This window comes from Urocampus carinirostris, chromosome 8 (genome assembly GCF_059441175.1).
Source record: "Urocampus carinirostris isolate Australia breed hairy pipefish chromosome 8, RoL_Ucar_1.0, whole genome shotgun sequence".
Classification (NCBI taxonomy): domain Eukaryota; kingdom Metazoa; phylum Chordata; class Actinopteri; order Syngnathiformes; family Syngnathidae; genus Urocampus; species Urocampus carinirostris.
The window spans coordinates 36,381,160-36,404,944 of record NC_142356.1 but is presented as its reverse complement, the minus strand read 5'-3'; the positions used below and the strand labels follow the sequence as shown (position 1 = coordinate 36,404,944).

The 23,785-nt window shown below is 39.1% G+C and overlaps 1 protein-coding gene across 4 annotated transcripts in view; it reads left to right on the top strand.

Annotated features, from left to right (window-relative positions):
* Positions 1 to 1,114: 1,114 nt before the first annotated feature.
* The window catches only part of rptor (regulatory associated protein of MTOR, complex 1), a 215,479-nt gene continuing 192,808 nt past the window's right edge, over positions 1,115 to 23,785 (top strand). For 3 of the 4 annotated variants that reach the window (XM_088342558.1, XM_088342555.1, XM_088342556.1), the window contains exons 1-4: positions 1,304 to 1,443; positions 2,788 to 2,959; positions 20,896 to 20,998; positions 21,282 to 21,364. In XM_088342558.1, the coding sequence (XP_088198684.1) occupies positions 2,795 to 2,959; positions 20,896 to 20,998; positions 21,282 to 21,364 (351 nt within the window). In that variant the 5' untranslated portion in view covers positions 1,304 to 1,443; positions 2,788 to 2,794. Of the gene's footprint in view, positions 1,444 to 2,787; positions 2,960 to 20,895; positions 20,999 to 21,281; positions 21,365 to 23,785 lie in introns of all 4 variants that reach the window. The other variant, XM_088342559.1, reaches the window with a different exon arrangement.

The window sequence follows — 23,785 nt, the reverse complement described above, 5'->3', positions numbered from 1 at the left end:
GATGGGGACTGTAAATAAAAAAAAAAAAGGAAAGTTGACTGTGATGGTCCCGCTTCCAAGACAAGTGAAAATTAAGGTACTTTTTCACCCAGATCCCAAACAACTGTGTTTGCCTAGTTTGCCAAGGGAATGTTTTTCAAAGAATATGATTTCAAGATGCACTGCCTGATAAAACATGTTGACTACAAAATCTAAGTGGAAACAAACAATGTTAAAAGGTGACACAACTGGGAGCTGTGTTAACGGCACAGCAGCACTTTTGCACAAGACTCTGTGAGTCAAATGAAAAAGCTACAAAGGCAAGCTACGAGGTTGCGACACTGATCGCCAAGCACTGCAAACCGTTTACGGAGGGTGGATTCATTAAATACTGTTTCAAGAATGCCAGGCTGAAAATTCGGCCCTCATCCATTTTCAGCTTACCAAATCTGGCCCGAGAAGGGTGGATTTATCAAAGACTGTTCAAAGGATGCCAGGAGGAATAGTCAGCCCTCACCCATTTTCAGCTTACCAAATCCGGCCCGCTTTCTAAAAAGTTTGGAAACCCCTGTTTTATTTAATTTCCAATGTAGGCAAGAGAAGGCAAGTCAAGTCACGTTTATTTGTATAACCCTAAACCACAACATGTCTCAAAGGACTGCACAGGTAGTAATTACACCATTTACTGATCCTACACCAACATGCAAGGAAAAAACTCAAAACCTCTGCATGAGGAAAATAAGAAACCTTGAGAAGGGGCCTGACAAGTAATCCCCTTTGAGGATGACCAGGGGCCAATAGATTTAGCATTGGGTAACAGCACACATAACATAGTGAACATCAATAAAATAAATCAAAAGGTAATATGTTGAGATTTGTCCACGAAGTGCATGACATCAACCAGACCTCAAGCCTGTAAAATAGTCTAAATAGTCTAAACTACAAACCCCATAGAAGGCGCATATGTCTCAGGAATGACAGCGATGACGTAGGATGACAGGCTTGCGTCAACAGTGCATTGTGGGTCGAACCCAAGATGGCTGCGCCCTTGCTGGAGTGCTGATGAAGTGCTTCTCCGGCGAATTTATCCGGATCGTGTGTGATTATCGTGAGGCACGGCGCCTGAAACCGCCAGATAGCCACCTGGCTTGTAGCAGAAGACCGAAGGAGCCCAGTTGGAGTTAAACCTTGTGCAGTAGCTCGCGCGGCTGTGGCAGACTCTCCGTGTGAAGATGGGCCTCATCTCCAGTCCCTTTCCATAGCAAACAGCCGTGGGGAGAAGAGCAACAAATTCCCCTGCAAGAACGCCCACGTCCAACTTGGGTTTGACAGCTTCGACATACTGTATAGACTGTGGACGCTGTCGTACAATTTTTTCACCGGAATTGTATGCGCGACTGTGTCTGTGATCGTCCGGAGACGAAGAGCTGCCCCAATTCGACTAGATCGTCCATCCACACCGAGGTCTGGATTAATCTGAGTGCTTTGTTGTCTTTTCTACACCTGTCATGTCTGACTATCTGCACACTTAATTTTGCATATTTAGTTTCGGTTGGAGCTGTCAAATCAAGTTTGCTAATGCAGCTAACACTTGCATACACAGAAGAGTTTCAATCTGGACATCCATTGACTAAAAGTGTAATCTAAATATTTCACTCCTTTGGGTTGAGCACTTTTAATAAAGGAGTGACGAAGACAAAGCCAAACACAGTAGACTGCAAATTTAAGTTAGGTTTAACTTTCTTGCAAGGCATTCACAATAAAGAAACAATGGCATACCCAAATGCTTAACTTGGCAAATAGTCAAGTCATGTTTATTTGTACAGCCAAAGAGTCTCAAAGGGCTGCACAGACCACAGATTATTGCAAACCACAGACTATTATTACACCATCCCCTGATCTAAAACCTACACGAGGGCAAATAATACACAGATGTTTCTCCACAAAATGTTCTATCCCCTTCTCACTTCTGTGTTCTGTGCTAAGTGTATTCCATTAGTAAATGTGCCCTTAAGCTACACATCCCACAAACCATGCAGCCTGGTTCTCACTTGCCCCGCAACAGGGGTAACCGACCTTTTTAAAGCTGTGAACTACTTTATTTTCCAACCGATTAGCGTGAAGGGCCCACTAGTTTGATACACATTTCTAAAAAAACTTATCATGTTATCACTATGTTGTCCGCGGTCCACTAATTCTTTAACCACCTGGGTCATAGGCGTACCACTTCCTGTGGTGTGTCTTGGGCAAGTACCGCCTTCTCCAGGTCCTTTCTCTTTCTCTCTCCCGGGCCCCACTTAAATCAAATACCATGGTTTTCAGTAGAAGGAGAAGCCCCCTGATCTTACTCAAGACAATGTTGTTAGTCTGTTATTACTAGTTGTAATTATTAAGAGTAAGATTAACATGGGCTCAGTCAACCTTTAAACAAATCAGTCCCGTATTAGGGTACTGAGTAAATATCTATACAAATTATAGGCTAATTTAAAAATATTTTGGGAAGAATTGATCATGTATTTAAAGACACTCATACATGCAGATGGTTACACATGCCTTCATATTTCCCTCTAAAATAGCAATGACTGTTGAGATATTTCCAGAACCGCTCTGAGGCGCACTCAGATGTTTTGTCGGGGGCTAACATGTTGGTGACCTCTTCCCTGGAGTATAGTCTGAGGCATTCAGGAGAGGTTCCAATGGGTGTGACCCTGAACCGGAAAAGCTTAAAATGAATGGATTGAATATTAATTTACAAGTTTTGCTGTGCCCAACGATGTGTATAACTGACATGTTCTTTCTTACCTGTAGGGTCCTGATGAAAATGGATGCAGATCTGCTACACTCACCCGCTCTGGGTTTTGGTGAGGAAGAGGTCGATATGAATGACTGGGAGCTGCCGCTGTCCTTCATGAAGAAACGCCACTCTGAAAAGATCGAGGGATCTAAGGCCCTTGCACAAAGCTGGAGGATGAAGGACAGGGTGAATATATATTCTTATTTCCAAAGTCCTTTTGACGGGCAATGGTGTAAGTCTGTGCTCTTGGATAAGTATCCTACTTCCCTCAACATGGGCAAGTTGGATATTCTGGCTTCAGCAGCTGTTTATTGGACCGCCTGGCTTTTGTCCACCCAATGCCAGACTTAGCCACAGCATTTCACAATTGGAATTCCTCAAGCCAATCGGCACTACTTTAATTAAGGCACTGTGTGCACTGAGGACCACTTCCTCCACCTCTAGAGGCTGAGCATGAATTTTCTATGCATCGACCACACTTTTACCCTTCCCATTCACCGTGTCACCTGCTAACAGCCCTATTCCCTTAATTCTAAAAATTCAAGAAGTGTTTATAATTATAATATTTACCTAAGGGCTGGGCGATATGTCAAACAAATATCACAATAAAAAAAAAAAATCACAATCTTGATTTATCCCGACTGTTTTACCGTTTCGAGTTAAGTATGCCCTCTGAGCAGGTTTTGATTTGAATGGTGCAAACATGCAATTAGTATCAAACCTGCATGGCGTTTTACAATCTGATCCCAATTCAATGAAAGTTCACTATTTCTACTGAGGCACATACTGCCTTCAATCTACCAAGGAACTCATTTTATATGCTTAGCCTCTCCTATCACATTTCACTATTGCTAAAGATAATAATCAAAATTATAATATTACATTGATGATTAGTGGTGGGAATCTTTGGGTAATTCAGGTGGTATGATTTCGATTTCCATTAGGATTATCAAAGGATTTTCTTTCACTATATTTTGCACTCACTGAAGTTATAACACAATCACTAATTTAAGTCCAAATGTTTTTTTCAGTATATGAAGGCTAAAAGGTGTTATTTGTTTGATTTTTATTTTACCTTTTATAAAAACGAGTTTGTTATTGTTACCCTTTAGATGTTCTTCTTATAGTAGTAATAGGAGTAATGTCATAAAATGAAGCTAAAGCATTTTCAAACTCTGCTCAAGCATACTTTGGGCACATTTATGTTAATATTGTATTGTTTAGCTGATTTTTTTGTGTGTTTGGTGCAAATAATTTGTCGTTGTCGTTTGTTAATTAGTGGTTGATACTGTTTTTTTGTGCTGTGTCCATTCAAACTTCATCCTTTTATTTAACTGAAACAAAAAGTATCTCGCTCACACGCACACACACAGTCATTAAGAAGCTAAAAAGCAAACACATCCATCAAGCGAGCCACCAGAGGCTAGCGTTGTTTCCTTACTTAATCGCTCGGACTTTGCCAGAAAAATGAACCTTGATGCTCAATCTTACCACCATTGTGTAAAAGTGGAGGTTTTTTTTGTTATGAGGCACAATTAAACACTGCTTTTAAAGATTTAACTGAAATAAAAAGTACCGTATTTTCCGCACTATAAGGCGCACCTAAAAGTCTTAATTTTTTTCAAAAGCTGACCATGCGCCTTATAACACAGTGCGCCTTATATATGGCTCAATATTAAATTCGCAAGGTCTCGCAACTTACTCAACAGCCGCCGACTCGATTTTACCCCGAACGTGGAGTAGTCCGCGGTGTATGCTGGGATTTATATACCGGCGTTTCATTGGCTAACCAATGTGTCAATCATCATTTGAATCGATCACTATCGGCTGAAGTTATTCGGAGCCTCGGATTGGCTAGATGGCCAAAACAAACCCTGCAATCGGCCAAGTTTAGCAATGGCGTAGCAAATCCGCGGTGAATGCTGGGATTTATATACCGGCGTTTCATTGGCTAACCAATGTGTCAATCATCATTTGAATCGATCACTATTGGCTGAAGTCATTCGGAGCCTCGGATTGGCTAGATGGCCAAAACAAACCCTGCAATTGGCCGAGTTTAGCAATGGCGTAGCAAGCTTAGCAAGCTTGCTAAAGTACACCCCAAAGAAACATGTTTTATTAGTCTGTATTTGTAAATATTCTACTCTCCTGGATTTACTTCACTCACGGTTGTAAGAAGACCATAATTGCGTATCATTATTGAACGTGAGAACTTAGGTGAGTTATGCGGCTTTATATTTTCCCGGTATCTTGTTTTAGAACGATCTTGATGTTGCTGTGATGAGTTGAGTGAATTAAACTCAATTCCAAGTGTTTATTGTCATATGCACAGTAATGTTGTGAGCGAAATAGAAAATAGAAACATAGAAATGTTTGGCATTTCTTGAATCCCAAGACTTCAACCTTCCGAATGATATTTGAAATGACGCATTTAAGTGACATCGTACGGACACCGCATCCGCACGTGTCTACGACACGTATTTGCTTCTTTGCAAGCTTTGGGAATGTTAAGGGGGTAATCAGTTTGACTGAATCATCTGACTGTTTTGTCGACGTTCCCATTGTAGCGCCTTATAATCCGGTGCGCCTTATCTATGGAAGATATAGGACCAAAATCTATTTTTTGGGGGTGCGCCCTATAACCCGGTGCGCCCTATAGTGCGGAAAATACGGTATCTTACAAACGCGTGCAGTCAATCCGCTACCAAGCAAACGCTGACATCAACGAGCAACCAGAGACAAAAGTTACGTTTCGACACCAAATAACAAACAAGTAAAAACAAATAATGTAGTGGCTTACCCAGCTACTAAGCTTCATTCATCCTCGTCAGTGACTCCATGTTTTGGTTTTGATGGTTGCCTCACCATCGTGGCGCTCCCGTGCCATATCACTTTTGCAAAGCTTGCAAGTGACCCATTTTTTGTTTTGTGTGGAGTCTGGCACACTTTTGCAGACTTGGGTCAAACTGTTTTCTCTGTCCATCATGTTTCATGAGTTGTATTTCCATACCCTTTGAAAATAGCCCGCTAGTTTGCATTCCACCTCGCTTTTTTGTGCTTGCTGACATCCCTGACTCTGCGACGCGCTGAGTGATGCATAGATGGCTTGACACAACGCATCAATGGAATTATTTGTAGATTTAATCGATTCCTTGTTGCAGCTCTACAACTGTTTAGATAGAACGCTCTGTTGTTGTACTAAAACTAAGGAAGAGGTTATCATGCTATGGTTTCCTCTTTATTGTAATGCAAATGCTAACAGGAAATAATCATCTACTCTAGGAGTGATATTCCTTTAAGTAATTAATACATTGGTTTCCTTGCTACTTCACTTATTGCGGATTCATTTTAATGTGCATTTTTATTTAGGTCCATAAGCCTATACATCATATTGAATAGGCACCTAGTTATCCACTACTGAGTCCAAAGTTCCCCGCGCCTACTTGGCGTCATCCTAGTGCTACTGGTGATCAGCATTTTGCTTTGTGTGTGCAGGGGCACTTTTTTGTTACTTAATTATAGTGACATGCACTTACCTCTAGATGACATCCTCACAGACTAAGAATTTGCGACTGTAAGAAAATATTAACCATACACTAACCAACAAAAACAGAATTGCAGTTGAATAAATTGTCTTTATTGTTATCATACAATAGTACAAAAAAGTTGGAGGACTACTCCTTTAGGTGTAAGGAAGTGATTTAGAGAGCGGATGGCTAGCTACACGCTAGTGATGGTTAACAGCGACTTCAGCAAGGTTTTTGTGATGATTAAAATACAAGAATCACAAATGTAGCGGTTTTACACGAGTGGCAGCTCCAAGTCGTCCGTTTCACTGGTAATGGATCAGGCGCTAGTGCCTAGCCACTTTTGGCAGTGGTGGCTTAAGAGTTGTTAGCCTAGTTGTTAGCTTTCCCTTCTGACGTCGCCTCAGTCAATTCCCGGACGTGACAAAAATCCAGTGAGCACACGCTGGTGGTTAGCTTTTCTTTACGCACTTCTGACTTTAATTGATCAAAATAATTTTCAATATATTGAGCCGCTAATCTTACAAGCTGTCGTGTTTGTTTTGGTGGCCACTTGTGCGCTCAGCTGCTTGATTGAGCTTTTACTCCAGTCTATCAAAGACATCTTGCAAACTATCAGTTTTACTCCTAATCACTAAATCCAATGAAATTTTTGTCCTCTGTGTCACTGTCAGACTCATCGTCACCTCTGCTTTCTGCTTTTCAGCTGCATATTTCACTATTTGCAGCCTGTGATTCTTTTCGGTCCCAATTTTATTCAGTTGTTTTCATAAATTAGAAATCCCCTTTGAACTAGTTGAAAATATGTACTTTGGCCAAATGACGCCCGGTCTTCTGAACATTCGTGTCCCGATTAGTAATAAAAAGTGGTGATCTTGCCAATGTAAAAATTTTGCTCAAAAGTGATTCTATACAAGGTGCAAATTTTCTGAGCTTCTATTACATTTTCCCCAAAAATGAGATACATTTTTGTGACATTTGCATGAGGGACTTATGACATAATTTCTTCGGCAAAATGCAGAAAGGTTAAACATATCAACACAGGCCTAGGGTGCCCTCTTGTGGATTAGTGTGTAAATAACAAGAAAAATGATATACCCGATAATAATGTCTCAATAATTTGGCAGATAAGTCTCAAGGGAGTATAAGTCGGGCCCCCGGCCAAACCATGAAAAAACTGCGACTTGTTTTCCGGAAAATACGGTAAACAACTTGGAGTAGAGTTGCAAATGGTGCCGCTGAATACTGTGCCTGGTGTGTGGCGGACAGCCAATGGAGTGAAGTATGCGTGGTGATATAGAGAGAATTAAATTAATAGTCTTGCCACTGCCTTCAACTGAGGCATTTAATGATCTCTGGAACATAGGAACTTTTGAAGAAGTCAATCTCTAAGTTAAGTATATTGAAATGAGCTACTTTCGGTGGCTGGTGCTATGTGCCATTACATTGAGGTAAATATTGTCCACGAAGCTCCAACCCTTATCATGGTCTTAGGAGGGTCAAGGCTTTTCCTTAGCACAAGGCAAGAATCTTTGTCACTCTCTTGTAGTCTACTTTATAACTCAGAAAATATAAATGTGATTCCATGTTTTGTGCCTGTTTTCTGCAAGTGTTTAAGGATGTTACTGATATACAGTTTTGGCCTCATAATTTCTTGAGGATATTTAAGAAATTTTGTGAGATTGCGATGAAAGACTGTAAACTCTGTGTAAACAACAATCTGAATTTGCCCCGTGCACGAACAATGTTTTGTTTTTTTTAAACGATGAAGGTAAAGTTTCAGGTTGTGCCATTCCATTCACTGGTTAAAAAAATTGTATATTTCTTTTCTTTAAAGACCAACAGTCAGTTTAAGTTGTAATGTGTGTCTCTCTGTTTGTAGTTATGTTCTTTTACAGTAGGTCTGGAACTCTGAATTCTGTATTCCATGCAATCACCATACTTGCGTTTGAGCTATAGGAAGATGTCAAGGCTGTAACTGCAACTGTTCGTTTGTGGGGGAAAATAATAGACGATGAGTCAGGGTTTCTAATCATTGGCTGACTGGGTAGTTATATTTTAAGTTTTTTTTGTCTTGCAAATTAGTAGTTTGAGTGTCAATTCAAGCAAGAAAAAATGCAAACATGTTCATTTGTGTATAGATGTTGACAGTGCAGTGTGGGCCCTAAACTTTGAATTTGACTCTAAAGGATACAAATTTTGAAAATTAGAGTTTATTTGCTTCCAAACAATTTACAAATTGAAAATGTAGTTTTAGTGTTGATGCTTACAAGCAGGGAATAGTCAGAATGAAATTGGAATATTCCTGGTATTCTGGTTATGTAAAAAGCTATGTTAACCCGCACAGAAATCCTCGTAGTCCAATTAAAATCGTCGGGTTAGTCCTTTCCTTTTCCGATTACTTTTGATTGTTTACCCATTTGAATAATCCGTTTACTGGTGCGCATTACTGCGCATGCCCAATTTCCCAATATCTGCTATATTTCCATACCAGTGAAACAAATCATGCATGCAAACTTACACGCTTACATGTTACAAAAACTTCTTGTGTATTTATTGATATTTTCAGGACATTTCTGTTTTATTTTCTGCCCCCATGCCGTAAATGCCTCAATTGTATCGATCGGTATAGTGTAAGTCCATGCTTCTGCAAGCCATGTATAAGCACAACTTGTAAAAAGACAGCAGCACACTTTTGGACAAGGAGCAAATAGAGTACCTGTACTAGATTCATTTTGGTGGGTGACAGGAATGCAATCATCCTTTATTCAATTTGAAAAGCTAAATACTATCTTTTTATGTTGGCTTTCTCTGAAACTATGACAGCAATATTGTATCACATTTTGCAGATCGGAAGCGTTTGTATTCTGTTATCGTTGCCAAAGGTGGCCCAACTGGCTTTTTTGTGCAATGTATTTCTGTAATTTTTGAGGTTGTATGCATCTTTTTTTCATATAGTGTGAACAGGAGGCATTACATTGTTTTCCCCCAATTTATCCCTATTTGTGTGGAGCTATAAATCTATACGGTTATATACACGATCTGGATGCGCATCTGTATGCATCAAATAATTGCTTCATCAAAAGCTCACGTGCGCCCATGCGTGAGACTCCAAAGCAGTTGGTCACATTACAGTTATGTGACACATTGAACGTTGTTCTATATGCATGGAACATATTGTTGAGGATGTATCAAAAGGAACACCATGGTCTGAAATTGAAAACCTGAAATTCTAAACGCTTGGTCAAAATACCGATAGAGCAATATCTAAATAAATCAACCACTTAAAAAAACAAAAGAAAAAAAGATCAATGATTTAAAACATTTATATTTGCCTTGACCTGCATAGAGGGCATAATATACAATTGATAAATGACTGACTGGCATACTGTGAGCTGCTGAGTTTTAATACTTTAATTAAATTCTCAAAACAAAAAAATCCATTTAAATAATTTAAAAAAATCCCGTCAAACAACAAAGTGTAACAGATGAAGCAAAACTCCTGAAAGATATAAATGCAACACAAAAAGTTCATTGTGCTTTTGTACTTTGAGTTAAGTGGACAGTTTTGATGAGAGAATAGCATGCAAATGCGGCAATGAACAGTGTATCTAAGTACATATTTTGATGTCATTTTAGCTTCTAATAGACAGGAGTAAACTGATGACGAGGATTATGATTTTGCGGTAGTCTGGGTAGTCTAATGCAGCAAACACTTTGCCCTACTCAACTCCTGGGTTGTTTTTGTTGTATGCCTTGGGTCACTGTCCATCTTTTTTTGGTTTGAACAAATTTATTTACACTAATAACAGATAACAATCATGACAATCTCAACAGCTATTAAGCACATTCACAATATTATATTCCAATATGACGTTTTTAACAGCAAACACAAAGTGAGGTTTGAACAACCCTTCTCGAAAATCTTATTAGCAATCAAGCATATTCACAATTTCATTATATAACATCTTCGTTAGTGTCAATAGATCCGTCCAGGCCAAAGTCGATTGTCCTCGGTCTGAACAAATCCACCGACACCAACAGCAGCAAAACAAACACGACAATCTCAACAGCCATCAAGCATATTCACAATTTTTTTATATCTGACAATATGACGTGACAATATGACGTTTTAACATTTTTTCCTGACATTTTCAACATCAATTAAACAATTTCAGAGTTATTTTCTTTTAACAGTAGTTAACCAGCGTGTAAAAGGCAATACTATTGTGCAAGGGCATAGCTCTGCCATCCCACCCTCCCAAGCAGCATTCTTCCAGTCCTCTGTGTGGGTCCTCTCCCTTCTGTGTGGGTCCTCTCCCTTCTGGGTTCCCCAACCCAGGCCGTTGCTGCCGGGACTCCCACAGTGTAGCTCCGGTTCCCCCCTCCGGGTGGGTGCAGACGAGTCTTCTTTATGGTTGCGTCCTAGGCCCGCCGCTCGCAGATTGTATGGTATCTGCAGCCATTTGGAGCACAGCCACGGGGGGGATCTGCCTGCACCTCCATACCAGCAGGTTTCTGGAGGTCCAGATGGCGTCCTTGATGGCGGCGAGAGTGAGCCAGTCCCTGGCAAAGTCGTTCCGAGACATCCTCGACCGACTCACCCCGTAAAGCACGTACTGTGCATCAGGGACCTCCCCTGCTGGCAAGTCCGGGAACTTTCCTAGTTGGTCGGCCATTGTCCACAAGACCTCGGCAGTGCTGCACTCACAAAAAATAATAATAATAATAATAATTTCCTTTGTATTGTCATTCTTTGTAACAATGTACACAGAACGAAATGTAGATACACCTGACCCGTTGTAGCGAGTCGATGCAGCCGCAGCCAGAGGGCACCGCCATTATACCAATTAGGTATGTCTCGGTCGAGGCGCGAACCAGCGACCTCCCAGTCTCAAAGCGGGCACACTACCATCTAAGGTGCCTCACCGACTCTTGGGCGCCACAGCCAGGTCGAGGGCACGTCGAAGTCGCTGACATTCCTCGGTGGTGCATTACGGCTCTGACTGGGAGAACTTCATGAGCCACCATCCATGACAAGTCTCGTAGTCTGTTTGGGAGGACAGGATGATTCACGTTCCTCCAAACCGTTGTAGGTTCGCCAAACGCAAGCCCCCGCACAGGGCTTACTGTTGCTTGCACTTGCACAATAGCAATAAGGGCCCTGCTTTTAATTAGCATTTGGGTGAATCTGAGCAGAAAGTATAACTCTGTATATTTTTGGTTTGAACAAATTTATTGACACTAATAACAGAAAAAAACAATCATGACAATCTCAACAGCAATTAAGCACATTCACAATATTATATTTCAATATGACTTTTTTAACAGCAAGCACAATGTCACAATGTGAGGTTTGAACAACCCTTCTCGAAAATCTTAATAGCAATCAAGCATATTCACAATTTCATTATATAACATCTTTGTTAGTGTCAATAGATCCGTCCAGGCCAAAGTCGATTATTTTTGGTCTGTGGTCTGAACAAATTTATTGACACCAAAAACAGAAAACAATCATGACAATCTCAACAGCAATTAAGCACATTCACAATATTATAATAATAATAATAATAATAATTTCCTTGTATTGTCATTCTGTGTAACAATGGACACAGAACGAAATGTCGATTGCATCTGACCCGATGCAGCCGCAGCCAAGAGAGGGCGCCGCCGACCACTTTTTAAGTCTTAGGAATGACTCGGCCGGGGCGCGAATATTCCAATATTACGTTTTTAACAGCAAACACAATATTTCAGAATTCACTCAGCTACTTTTATCTGTTGTGATGTGATAAATGAACACTAGTAACCCTTGGTAGCCTTTAATGTCAATGCCATCATACCACCATCACAATGTTTCACAAATGATGTAGGTTGCTTTGGATCATGCGCTGTTCGCTTTTTCTCCTTTCTTCTTCCCATCACTCTGGTACAGGTTTATCTGTCCATAAAACATGTTTCCAGAATTGGACTGGTTTGTTGAGGTGTCAAGTCAAGTCTAGCTTATGAATGGCTTTCACCTAGTGGTGAACCCTCTGTACAGAGATCCCTTGTTTTTTGCGGTTAATGGGGACCAAAAACTCCCTACAAAGTGAATATCCACAGAGTAGCATCGCACCTTCATAAAACCCCGCAAGGGCCAAACTTACCTCGAGATGTCGTCATTACCGACTGAAAGTATACGACTGTAACCAAATAACAACTATAGATCTACAAATAAAAACACAGAACACATAGTTGCTGTTAAATTAATGATCTTTATTGTCATTCTGCAAAAGCACAAGTTTCCGCAATCGTTAAAATACAACCGTCACGAATGTTACGGTTTCCTATGAATTGTCGCTCCATTGTATTTGTTTCATGGCTAATGGATCTTGCGTGGGTGGGAGTTGTTAGCCCAGCCTTAGCAGTAGGCCGAATCTGCAGCTTTGTTTTTAGCTTCTCTCCCCACGCTACCACAATAGTTTCCCGAACCCAATAATCATTCACGGAGCACCCACTGATGATCACAGCATTTCCTTGTGCTTTCCTGACTCCCCTTAGAAGCTGGTTTAATTACTCATTTTCTTTCAGAGTCAATCGCGGCCTTTCTCTTGGTCTCCTTCCATTTACCTCTGCTCTTTAGATCCTCTTCAACATTCGCTCCTCATCCATCCTCTCCATGTGTCCAAACCAACCGAGTACTCTCTTAACCACACGCTTGCTCAGTTCCACTACTACTCCAGTTCTGTCTCTCACAATTTCATTTCTCAATCTATCCAATCTTGTCATTCCAAACATACTCCTCAAACACTTAATCTCAAAAACATTTTATTTCCTTCTCAAATCTGCGCTCAGGCTCCAAGTCTCTGCACCATACAACCCAGTCGGCACAATCAGACTCTCATACAGTCCCCTTTTAACATCCATACTCATACTCTTGTTGCTCATCACTCTCCTCAGAGCACCCAAAACCTTGCTTCCTTGATTCACTTTGTGCCTACCTCGCACTGCATTCCACCAACTGCAGCCACATCACAACCCAAGTACCTAAAGCTGTCAACTTTTTCCAGCACCTGTCCATGCAACCTTATTTCTAACGCCATGCCCTCTCCATCGCATGAACACTTCAGTACCTTACTCTTCCCAACATTCACACATAACTTACGCCTATCACACACTCTTCCAAACTCCATTACCAACCTTCTCAATGTTTCTTCAGAATCAGCCACAAGCGCTGTCATCTGCAAACAATAACTAACATACCTGCCACACCGTTCCACTGATATCCATCATCTCTACACCTCATCCAAATACCTGTACTCTTGCATTCACCTCTTTTACCACACCATCCATGTACACATTAAACAGCCATGGTGACATCACACACCCCTGTCTCACACCAGTCAACACAGGGAACCACTCACTTGTCTCACTCCCTACTCTTACACATGCTCTGCTGTTCACAGAAATAATCTTCAATGCTTCCAACAACTTTCCCCCCACTCCATACATTACCATCACTTGCCAAAATGCCTCTTTGTCAACTCTGTCATACACTTTTTACAAGTCCATGAAAGCCCAAAAAACATCATTTTGCAAAATATTTCTCACACACCTGTCGTACCGCAAACACTTGATCCACTCATCCTCTTCCTTTCTTGAAACCACTCTGCTCCTCCATCACCACCCAAACCGTTCTTCCTCTCGCTCTTTTAATCAAGACTCCTCCATACGGCTTACCCGTACGGCTTACAGACTACAAACTAATACCTCTTGAATTGCTACATTCATACTTATCACCTTTACCCTTATACAATAGCACCACACATGCACTACACCAATCAACAGGAACCACACCACTTAAAAAGCATACATTCAACAAGTGTCCTAACCAGTCAATCATAGCCGTGCCACCTTTTTTCAAGCATTCAGCACTACAATTATCCAACCCAGGTGCCTTCCCCCCTTTCATTTCTTTCACTGCCTCTTGCACCTCCCATGTTTCCACAGGCTTCACATTTAAATCACCCTACACGGTCATTCTCCCCATACCACCGATCGCCTCGACTCTCATGTCTTTCCCATCCTCAACATTTAGCAACTCCTCAAAATACTCTGCCATCTCGTCCCGACTGCACTACCGCTGACCAGCAATCTACTGTCCTGATCTTCCACTTTCTCTTCCTTTCCAGACTCACTCTTTCTTACTCTTTTCACTTCTTTCCAGAACACTTTTCTCCTTTCCTCAAAGTTCTCTCCTATCTTTGGACACCATTCATCATTTGCTTTCCTTTTCGCTGTTTCCACTACTGCTTTTACCAATTTTTTCTTGACTTTATACCTTTCATACGCATCACCATTCTTCTCTTGCAGCCACTCCTCAAAGGCTCGTCTCATCTCTGTCACAGCCTCTGAGACCTCATCATTCCACCATTCACTTCCTTTCCTAATACCTCAACCAACTTTTCTCATTCCACACACTTCTTTCGCATTTCTAACCACTGCCTCTTTAAACCACTTCCATTCCATTTCCACACTCTCCACTTCTGTTCTACTAATCTGTTCATACTCTTCCCCTATCCTCTCTTTAAACGCTTTCCTTTTCTGCCTTATTCAACTCTGGCATTTCCACCTCTTCCCTCGCACTTTTCTTATAACTAGCTCTCCACGATCCATCTATTTTCAGTTTTCCTTCCACATTAAAATGATCAGACATACCACTCATTTCACCTCTGATAACATGCACATCCAACAATCTACTTAACATGCCTTTCCTAGCCACTACATAATCCATCAGTGCTCTGTCCACCATCTCACCACAATCCAGTCCGACAAAGATATACTCCATATCTACCAACCACATTTTTAACCGTTCCATCACCCGCTCTAGCATTAGTATCCAGTATTACCACTTTCCACCCCTTCTTTTGCACTTGCCACACATTCGGACATATCCTTCCAGAACTCTCTCCTCACAGCACTTCTTTCTGAACCAGGTCCATATGCACTTATAAACACTCATACTTCTACACCCCACTGTAACCTCACCCACATGAATCTAGTAACTGTGACTTCTGCAAGGTCTTTGTGATGATTTAAATAAGAGTCACAAATGTAGCGGTTTTCTACAAGTAGTAACTTCAAGTCGTCCGTTTCATGGGTAATGGATCTGGCGTTGGTGTCTAACCATGTTCGGCAGTGGTTAGCGTTTCCTTTCTTCGCCGCCTCAGTTAATTCCTGGATGCATATAAAAATCCAGGCAGAACCCGCTAGTGATCAGACTTATTTGCGCTGTTCTGACATTTTTTAGAGTCCGATTTTATCAATAAATGTATTTTCAATGTAATGAGCCACTAAAGCTGCGAGCGGTGGCGTTTGTTTTGTTGGCCATTTGTGCAAGTCTGTCTGACTGACTGTCGGCTTACACCAGCCTATCAGAGTCGAGCACACACGTCTTGCAAACTTTGCCCCACCTCTATTGGCTGGTGCCATTAAAACATGCTTCTGATTAGCCGGCGCAATTCTTGTTGGCCAAATACTCAGTTTGTTATTTGAGTGATCAAATAACAAACTGGACCAAGGAAGGAGTTTTTTGCAGTTTCTTTATCGCAGTACGTTTCAACGTAATATCGATTACAATTTGGTTAATCGTGCAGCCCTACCAAACACTGTAGACACCAGTGTCTTATAACATGGAAACCAAACATGGAAACCGTGGTTTTTTTTTTTTTACTTTTGCTTTTTGTGCATCACTTTTGTTCCTCCTGTTTCTTCCTTATTTAAATGATTGTCTCTTCTAGTTATCGATCAATGGCAAATTTGAAAGGAGTGACTTGGGTACGTGGGTCTCTGGCGTGACCAAGTGTTAATTATCATAAAGGTAGGCCTAGTATTAATTCTTTAGTTAATTTATGATGATGGAAAAAATTAAAAGTGCACCCAATTCCTTGTGAAGTCAAAAAAAACCCCAACCTTCTCATAGACGCATACAACTAATTTATCTAGGATGAATTACTAGTACATTATTAGCTCGATGACCTTGTTGGAAGGTAACTGGTCTCGGGTTCAATCCCTGGATGAGTCATACCTAAGACTTCCATACAAAAATGGTACCCATTACCTTCTTGATTGGGACTTGGCATCAAGAGTTGTAATCATGTATGGTCATCCAAATAACTCTTACCCCTCAAAATTGATTTGTGTGCTGACTGTATTTTGAATCTGATTAGTAATAATTGCCTCTTCCAAGAATAGACAGCTGCTTCTTAATGCATATGATCTTTTAAAGGTTTTTGTAAGACCACACTTTACCGTTATGAAAGCAAAGTCTATACTTTGACATTTTACCTACAATGTCAGTAACACTTTTTTTCTCTCTCTGCATTTTACATTAATATGTCTCTAAAGGCTGCTGTCATTTCAGCTATGTATTGTAAAGGGCAAATCTGCCATCCTTTCTAAGGCTTGTTGTGTTGTATATCTCAGGAAACACGATTGCTACAAGGTATCATAGATGTTTAGCTTTCCTTACAATATGGATAGAAATAATCTTTGCTAACCTCAATGCTGACATTTTTATCATGCTTGTTTTTCAAGAAGAGAGGCACAACATTCAAAACAGTGAACATCTAAATGACACATGACTGCAGAACGTTCACTTTAATATGGCCTCAAATAAATAACTTATAAAATGTTTTTTTTTTATCTGTGAAAGCCCATCTAATGACACCATTTCACTGGTAAAGCTGTCCATATAAATTCTACGCAATATTTGGAAGCCTGCAATTCACTCAAATTGCTTTTGATAGGTTTCTTTTTGGAAAGGCCCTTTGCATATTAAGAATTAGTATATTTGACTTAACTCTCCAGTTTGTTGGTGAGAACAAGGTTTGCAGTTGTTTCTATATATCTCAAGGGACTCCTCAGCAATGTAGACATACACTTTCTTTCAACAAACATCTCTTGTTATGGTGCTTTCTGACTTTCTCAACCTAAAAATAAGATAGATTAGACATTTTACATTACTGTTAAAATGAGAAAAAGCTGTTAGGGTGCAGCGAATCAGAAAACTTTGGATGAGATCAGTTTACAGATCAGCAAAATAAATAAAAAAAGTAAACTGTATATTAAAGTATAATTGTAGTCATTTAAAATTCCTGCAGCTGGTGATTTGTTTTGGGGCTGCAACAACGAATCGCCAAAATCGATTAAAATAGATTATTAAAAGCTTGGCAACTTTCTCATCAATTCGTTGAGTTGCGCGATATATGGAGCACTAAGCACGTGATATCATTGCAAATAAGTGCATTGCATTTCGTTTAAAATTTATAGGGTTTTAGTACCACTATGGTCTGGCAGAAAGTGTTCGAAGACTGTTTTTGTAAAAGTGTCTTACATAAAAAAAAAAAATAGTGAACACATCATTCCAAAAAAAAAATAACGTTAACAATTTTCAAGGGAAAAGCATGTGCTGCAGAAATACAGAAAAAATCACTGAAATTAATACAATACAAATAACAATAATGAAATGTTTAAGTCAACACAATGGGCAGATTCCTAAGCATATTATATATCATTTGCACATTGGGAATGTTAGCATTTTTAAAGTTTGGACATACATAAGCCGCACTTGACTATGAGGCGGATGTGCCTACATTGAAACGTGAGTTTATCACAAAGAAAGACGATACACAGAAAGATTTTTAATACTATACAGTATATTAACCTCTTAACATTCCGCCGGCCCACCAGTGGGCCACCACACTTTTGATAAACTAATATGTATCCGTACGATGTCAACAGTCACTAAATTACGTCATTAGAAAGGTTAAACTCTAGGGATTCAATATATGATGACCATTTTAAAATATACTTATCAGAGAAACATCACGATCCGTTTGAGACAAGATACCAGAAAACTTAAAAGCCGCTGTAACTCACCAGTACCTCCCCTGATTCAACTTTTTTGAATGTCTGCGAAAATGGCGTCTTTACATCAAGGACAATCCATGAAATACAACCGTTTAATATATTTAGTCTAAAACACACGATAATGCCCACAGATAAATAGAAAGCCACCTTAAACATTTTTGCCTAGTTGGACGTTGCTTCTTATTTTGTTTCGCTACATTATTTTTGTTTACACACAAACAGACTTGTAAAATTATTCCCAATATGGTAGTTAGCGCTCCCATTTCGATTGACAGTTTTTCCATGATGATAGTCTGTTCATGCTAGTTTTATTCATGCACACTGCATAAAGTTACATTAAACTTGTGTCTTCCTCGACACATATATTCCACGTGTCTCACTCTTACTCCTCCCTGGGGCCCCTGGCGGACGTTAGAAAAAATGCATAAATTGGACGCATTGTTGCATAAGCTGCAGGGTTGAAAAATTTGAAAAAAAGCCGCGGCTTATAGTTTGAATGATACGGTAAACACATTTTTTTTATTTTTGGCAGATAGATTTTTTTTTTGCTACACAAAATAAAATGTATTGCTTTTTTTCGTTTTTTTTTTTTAAATTATTATTTCTTCTAATCGGCATGTGGCAACATATTTGATAGGAGTCATACATTTATAAACAAACACAAAAGCAGATATTTATTCAAAGTGTATCAATTAGTGCCATTTTATTTTTTTAACCAATGGTTATTTTGCCAGTAAAATATGCATTTTTATTTATTTATTTATTTATTTTTGATCTATAGCAAAAAAAATAAAATGGAATAATGAACTGTCGCAGGGTACTTTGACATGCATGGAATAGTCCGACTGAGATCAGAATAATGCTGATATTTAAAGCCTTTTTAATGATAGATAGATAGATAGATAGATAGATACTTTGTTCATCCCCGAAGGGAAATTCACATTTCCAGCAGCATCCCTGAGCTGAGAACAATCGAAAATAACACGGGAGCTGCTGGAGTGGCTGCCATTCGTGACGGCGCCGGAAGAAAAGATTCAATTTGAATCATGTACAAACAAACAAACAATTGAATCATGTACAAACAAACAAACAAACAAACAAAATATTCATGTTTCAATAAGTGGAGTGTTAATAAAATGGTTACTTGGGCATGTATAACCGTAATGTTTTTCTTTGCTCGTGCCGCAAAGAACAATCAACTTTAGGGGAATGTATAAAAGAAATGTATATAAAATAAATGGGCATCAAGTTGCTCACTTTCTTCCTCCATTTTCCACTTAAATTTGCTTTCCCACATTTGTACTTACTGGATATGATGTCACAACCACCCCTACAAATGCAAATGCAAACTAAATGCTTTTTTGCCCTGTGCTCTAAAAGTATGCTCCTTTGCTGCATCTCTTGTGTTTGCGAGTTGAGCTTGTACTTTGCTTAAATATTACACACTCTCCCTTTAAGTTTCAGTGTAAATTTTTCATCATACAATTTTACATACAATTTCAAATATCCACAAGACGTGTATAGGTTTAAGCACTCAAAATAAGAAATGGGTCGTGCATAAAGAATTGCAGATAGGAAACAGGGTAGGTAATCAGGTCAGGTGTGGTTGATTTGCTGTAGTGCTTGAGGCTCTGTTGATGTACGTGTTTTGGGTCCTGCTATGTCCCACCTGCACATTGACCTTTTACTCAGTCGGTGTGAAAGTCGAGTGCACCTTAATTACCTAAACAACATCAATGGTCCTAACGTTTCTGACTATTTACAACATAGTCACTGCACACAAACAAAGCACACAGACACTATGAACAGACACTCACTCTACTTTTGTTTACCTATGATACTGAGTCTTCTGTCACTATTTTCAAAAGATCACTTTGCATTGTTCAGGCCTTGGCCTAAGTGTTATAGAAAAATATGTCATAATCTTCTTGATAGCTCAGTTACTGAAAAACAATAAGCAATGATAAATCCATTAAAAATGACTTGTTGATTTTAGATTAAACATTTTTTCACATATAAATAACAATAACCAATCAGTCAATGAAGCCTATAAATGAATTGTATTACAGTTACATCTTCGTGGATGATCAAGCAGGCATTTGAGTATGGCCAGAAACTGGTTCAGACTATGGTCTGGATTTATTTGGAACTTCTGCTGTTTTTCATCCCACACTAGATGGAACCTCCGGCTAGGCAAACACGAGTTGTCTTTTTTAAAATTTACCGTAAAATGCCAACTGTGCTGTATTGATCAATGGTACCATTGGAGCATGGTTTGATACCACTCTTTGTGTGACATTAGGCTGCAATCTCTCTCCAACTTTATTGAACATTTTCCTAGAGAAGATCATGACTAAAGCCCTGGAACGAAGTTATATATATTTTTTCAACTGGTATAAAAAAAAAAAAAAACAATCAATTCCCATCTTAGTTTTTGGTTTATTAACCGATAACAACTAAATCTATTTGGTTAACAAAAACAATGCCTAAAAGACTGCTGTTCACTATTTTAATCCGTAAGAAAATGATTTTGTAGTACTTTCTCTCAGTATTGGCCAACAATATTTTGTATGTGTGGTGTCATGGTTCTGAACAGGAAATAATATTTGCCTTTCTGACATGTTTAGTCCAATATTTGCAAATGGATACTATGTGTTAAGTACGTTTTCTGTTCTTTTGCAGATGAAGACTGTGAGTGTAGCACTGGTCTTATGTCTCAATGTCGGGGTGGACCCCCCAGATGTGGTCAAGACATCCCCATGTGCCAGATTAGAGTGTTGGATAGGTGAGTTTATGTTGACATTTAGGGAAACACGTAACCTGGAACTGTTTGCCAGCCAACAGCAGGACACAAGTAGATAAACAATCACAGTTCACATTAAAAAAAAACACTGTCCCAAGTGCACTCTCATCTAAACAGTAACCATAATAATCTCCCTATGCACAAAGCCAAATGTAAGTAACTATAGTGGAAGAATTTTTTTAAATACATAATTTTGTTACATTTTGTTTTGAAATAAAATCATGCAAGAAAAAGGTAATAAAATCCAAAAAAACGTGTTTTTCAGATCCTCTGTCAATGAGTCCACAGAAAGCCCTGGAGACAATCGGGGCCAACCTACAAAAGCAATATGAAAACTGGCAGCCAAGGGTAAGCGAAATCAAAAATGTGAAACGGCCGCTTTAATTTCTTCAGTGTTAGTTCATTTTCTGCCGGGAGCTTTCTGTGAGTTCCTTCATTCATGGCCAATGATGTCTTCCAGTTTTTTGATTGTTATTGTCCACTTCAACCAAAGATTGTATTATTGTCTTTTCTAATTTTGACATAGTATGACAGCTTTTTGTTGGTGATAGGAATAAGTGGAGAGGTGTTGTAAAAGGATAGTGGGATGTTTCGACGCGTTCTAAGGGATGGGCAGGGCACCTGTATGATGCGGCAGGGGTAAACCAGTGAAAGCTGTCGGGCCCTGCTGTTGAACAAAAGAGTGTGTTGTGTCACCCTGACACAAGTGACATGGCTGCTTTCTTGTGTCCCGTTTCATCTGGAGGAACGAAAGCATGACCAACTTGGGTGCCGAGGTGCCTAACTTGTTTTGGTGTCTGGGCATTTTGGCCATGGTCCAAAAATATTCGTCTGTGTTTTTTGCTACTTTTTTTTTGTTTGCTTTTGTATGTGTTTGCCTTGTTCTAGGTCACCCCTTTCGAGGCATATGACCAAGTTAGATAGATAGATAGATAGATAGATAGATAGATGACACCTTTACCCCAAACTTTCTTGCTCCTTGAACAGTTGATATCCGAGTTCATTTAGGATTCATACTCTTTGGTCCATTGCAACAAATCATATTTGGGGAGGGGAAATCTGTAGGTTTTTTTCTTTTGATGAACATACTTTGATTTTTGGATATCTACTAAGGCTGTATACCTCAGAGAAGTAACAATTTGATAGATACCCTGGTTTAACTGAAAACAAAATGCATTGTCTTGATTGTCACCTGTCATGCAGTGACTCCTGCTTTTAGCACTGGCGGACAGCAAATACTTTTCAATAAAGTTGACAAAGTGAGTTGCAGTGTCGAGATTTATTGAAATATTTTGAGTGCCTGTGTGTAAAAGTTCCCTGGGGTTTGGCGGGCAAAAAACACAAGGAAATGCAACCTGCTCGGCTCAGATGGTTTTGCCGTAGTTACATTTGAATTGAATTTGAAACCCCAGAAAGAATGTCTTTAATCTGGTAAAAGGGATATTGCATCCTGACACCCTTTCTTACACATTTTTTTCCGTCACATTTTTTCACTATTGAGTTTTCTTATTGATTTAGCGGTTGTGGAACATGCACTTTGTCGTGTCAGTTCAGACCTGTGTTTTATAAGATACCGTGCAAAAATGCTGATATGATACTGAGATTCCCTAAAAAAGTTGTGAAAGTGCACACTTAAATGTCTGCAAACTGTTTTTATTTTTATCAACACAGTTTGGCCTTGCAGTTTTTATTAAATATTGTCAATGAGAGACAATATTCATGAGAAATAGTTTTTACATATTTTTTTTTATAGTTTTTACAGACTCAACTGAAGCTGTATAAGTCTCTATATAATACATGTGTCAGATTAACTTTTGCTCGGGGGGCCAAACGGTAGAATAAAATTGTAGTGGCTGCTAAACTAAAGTAATGGCATAAAAGGTTTGCCTTCATTTAGGTCTTTTTGTGGGCTCCTCATGAATTATGATTATAAGGTTTGATTATAAAACCATTTTTGAAGTATTTTTTCCTCAATATTTTCTTACCTTCACAAAGGTCTTGTAGATTCTATTAACCGTCCATTTGTGAGAAAAAAAAGAAATACAGCAATTTAAATAATTTAAACTATTTTTTCTTTTGAAGAAACTCACACAGACTAGTAAGTGACAGAAGAAGCACACAAACACTAATTTAGATGATTGATTCAATGATTTAAAAGACATTTGGCTTTTTATTTTTTATGGAATATTTACCCAAATATGGGAAATTTTCTGTATATAGATTAATGAAAGGTGCTATTTTTTTAATTTTGCATTGTTAGTATTGACTGAAATGGCTTTTGCGTTCATCAATATGACATAGATATGACATTGAGTGATTTTCAGGTCTGTATTTGGTGTTACACTGCGGCCATTTAACACATCAGTGTATCATGTTTGAACTGTTGTAAATGGGCTCTTTTCAAATCCACTACGTCCTGAATTAGGTGTCACTCCTTTATATCCTGTCCTACGTGATAAATAAAATAAAATGATTAATGCCTGACCTTGGAAAACGTGATGACGAGATCTTGTCACCCCTAGATTAATAACTTTGTCTAATCAAGCAACAGGGTTGCCGCGGATCCATGAAAAGTCTTAAAAGGCATTGAATTAATTACTCTTACAAATAAGACCTTAATTGGCATTAAAATGTAGTTAATCCAATTTTTTGAAAGTCTTAAAAATATTTTTTGAACTAAAAAGATTTAGGAACGATTAGCAGTGGTCTTTTTGAATAATTCACCTATTTACATTTGTGGCAACATCCGTAACCACAATAATGGAACTA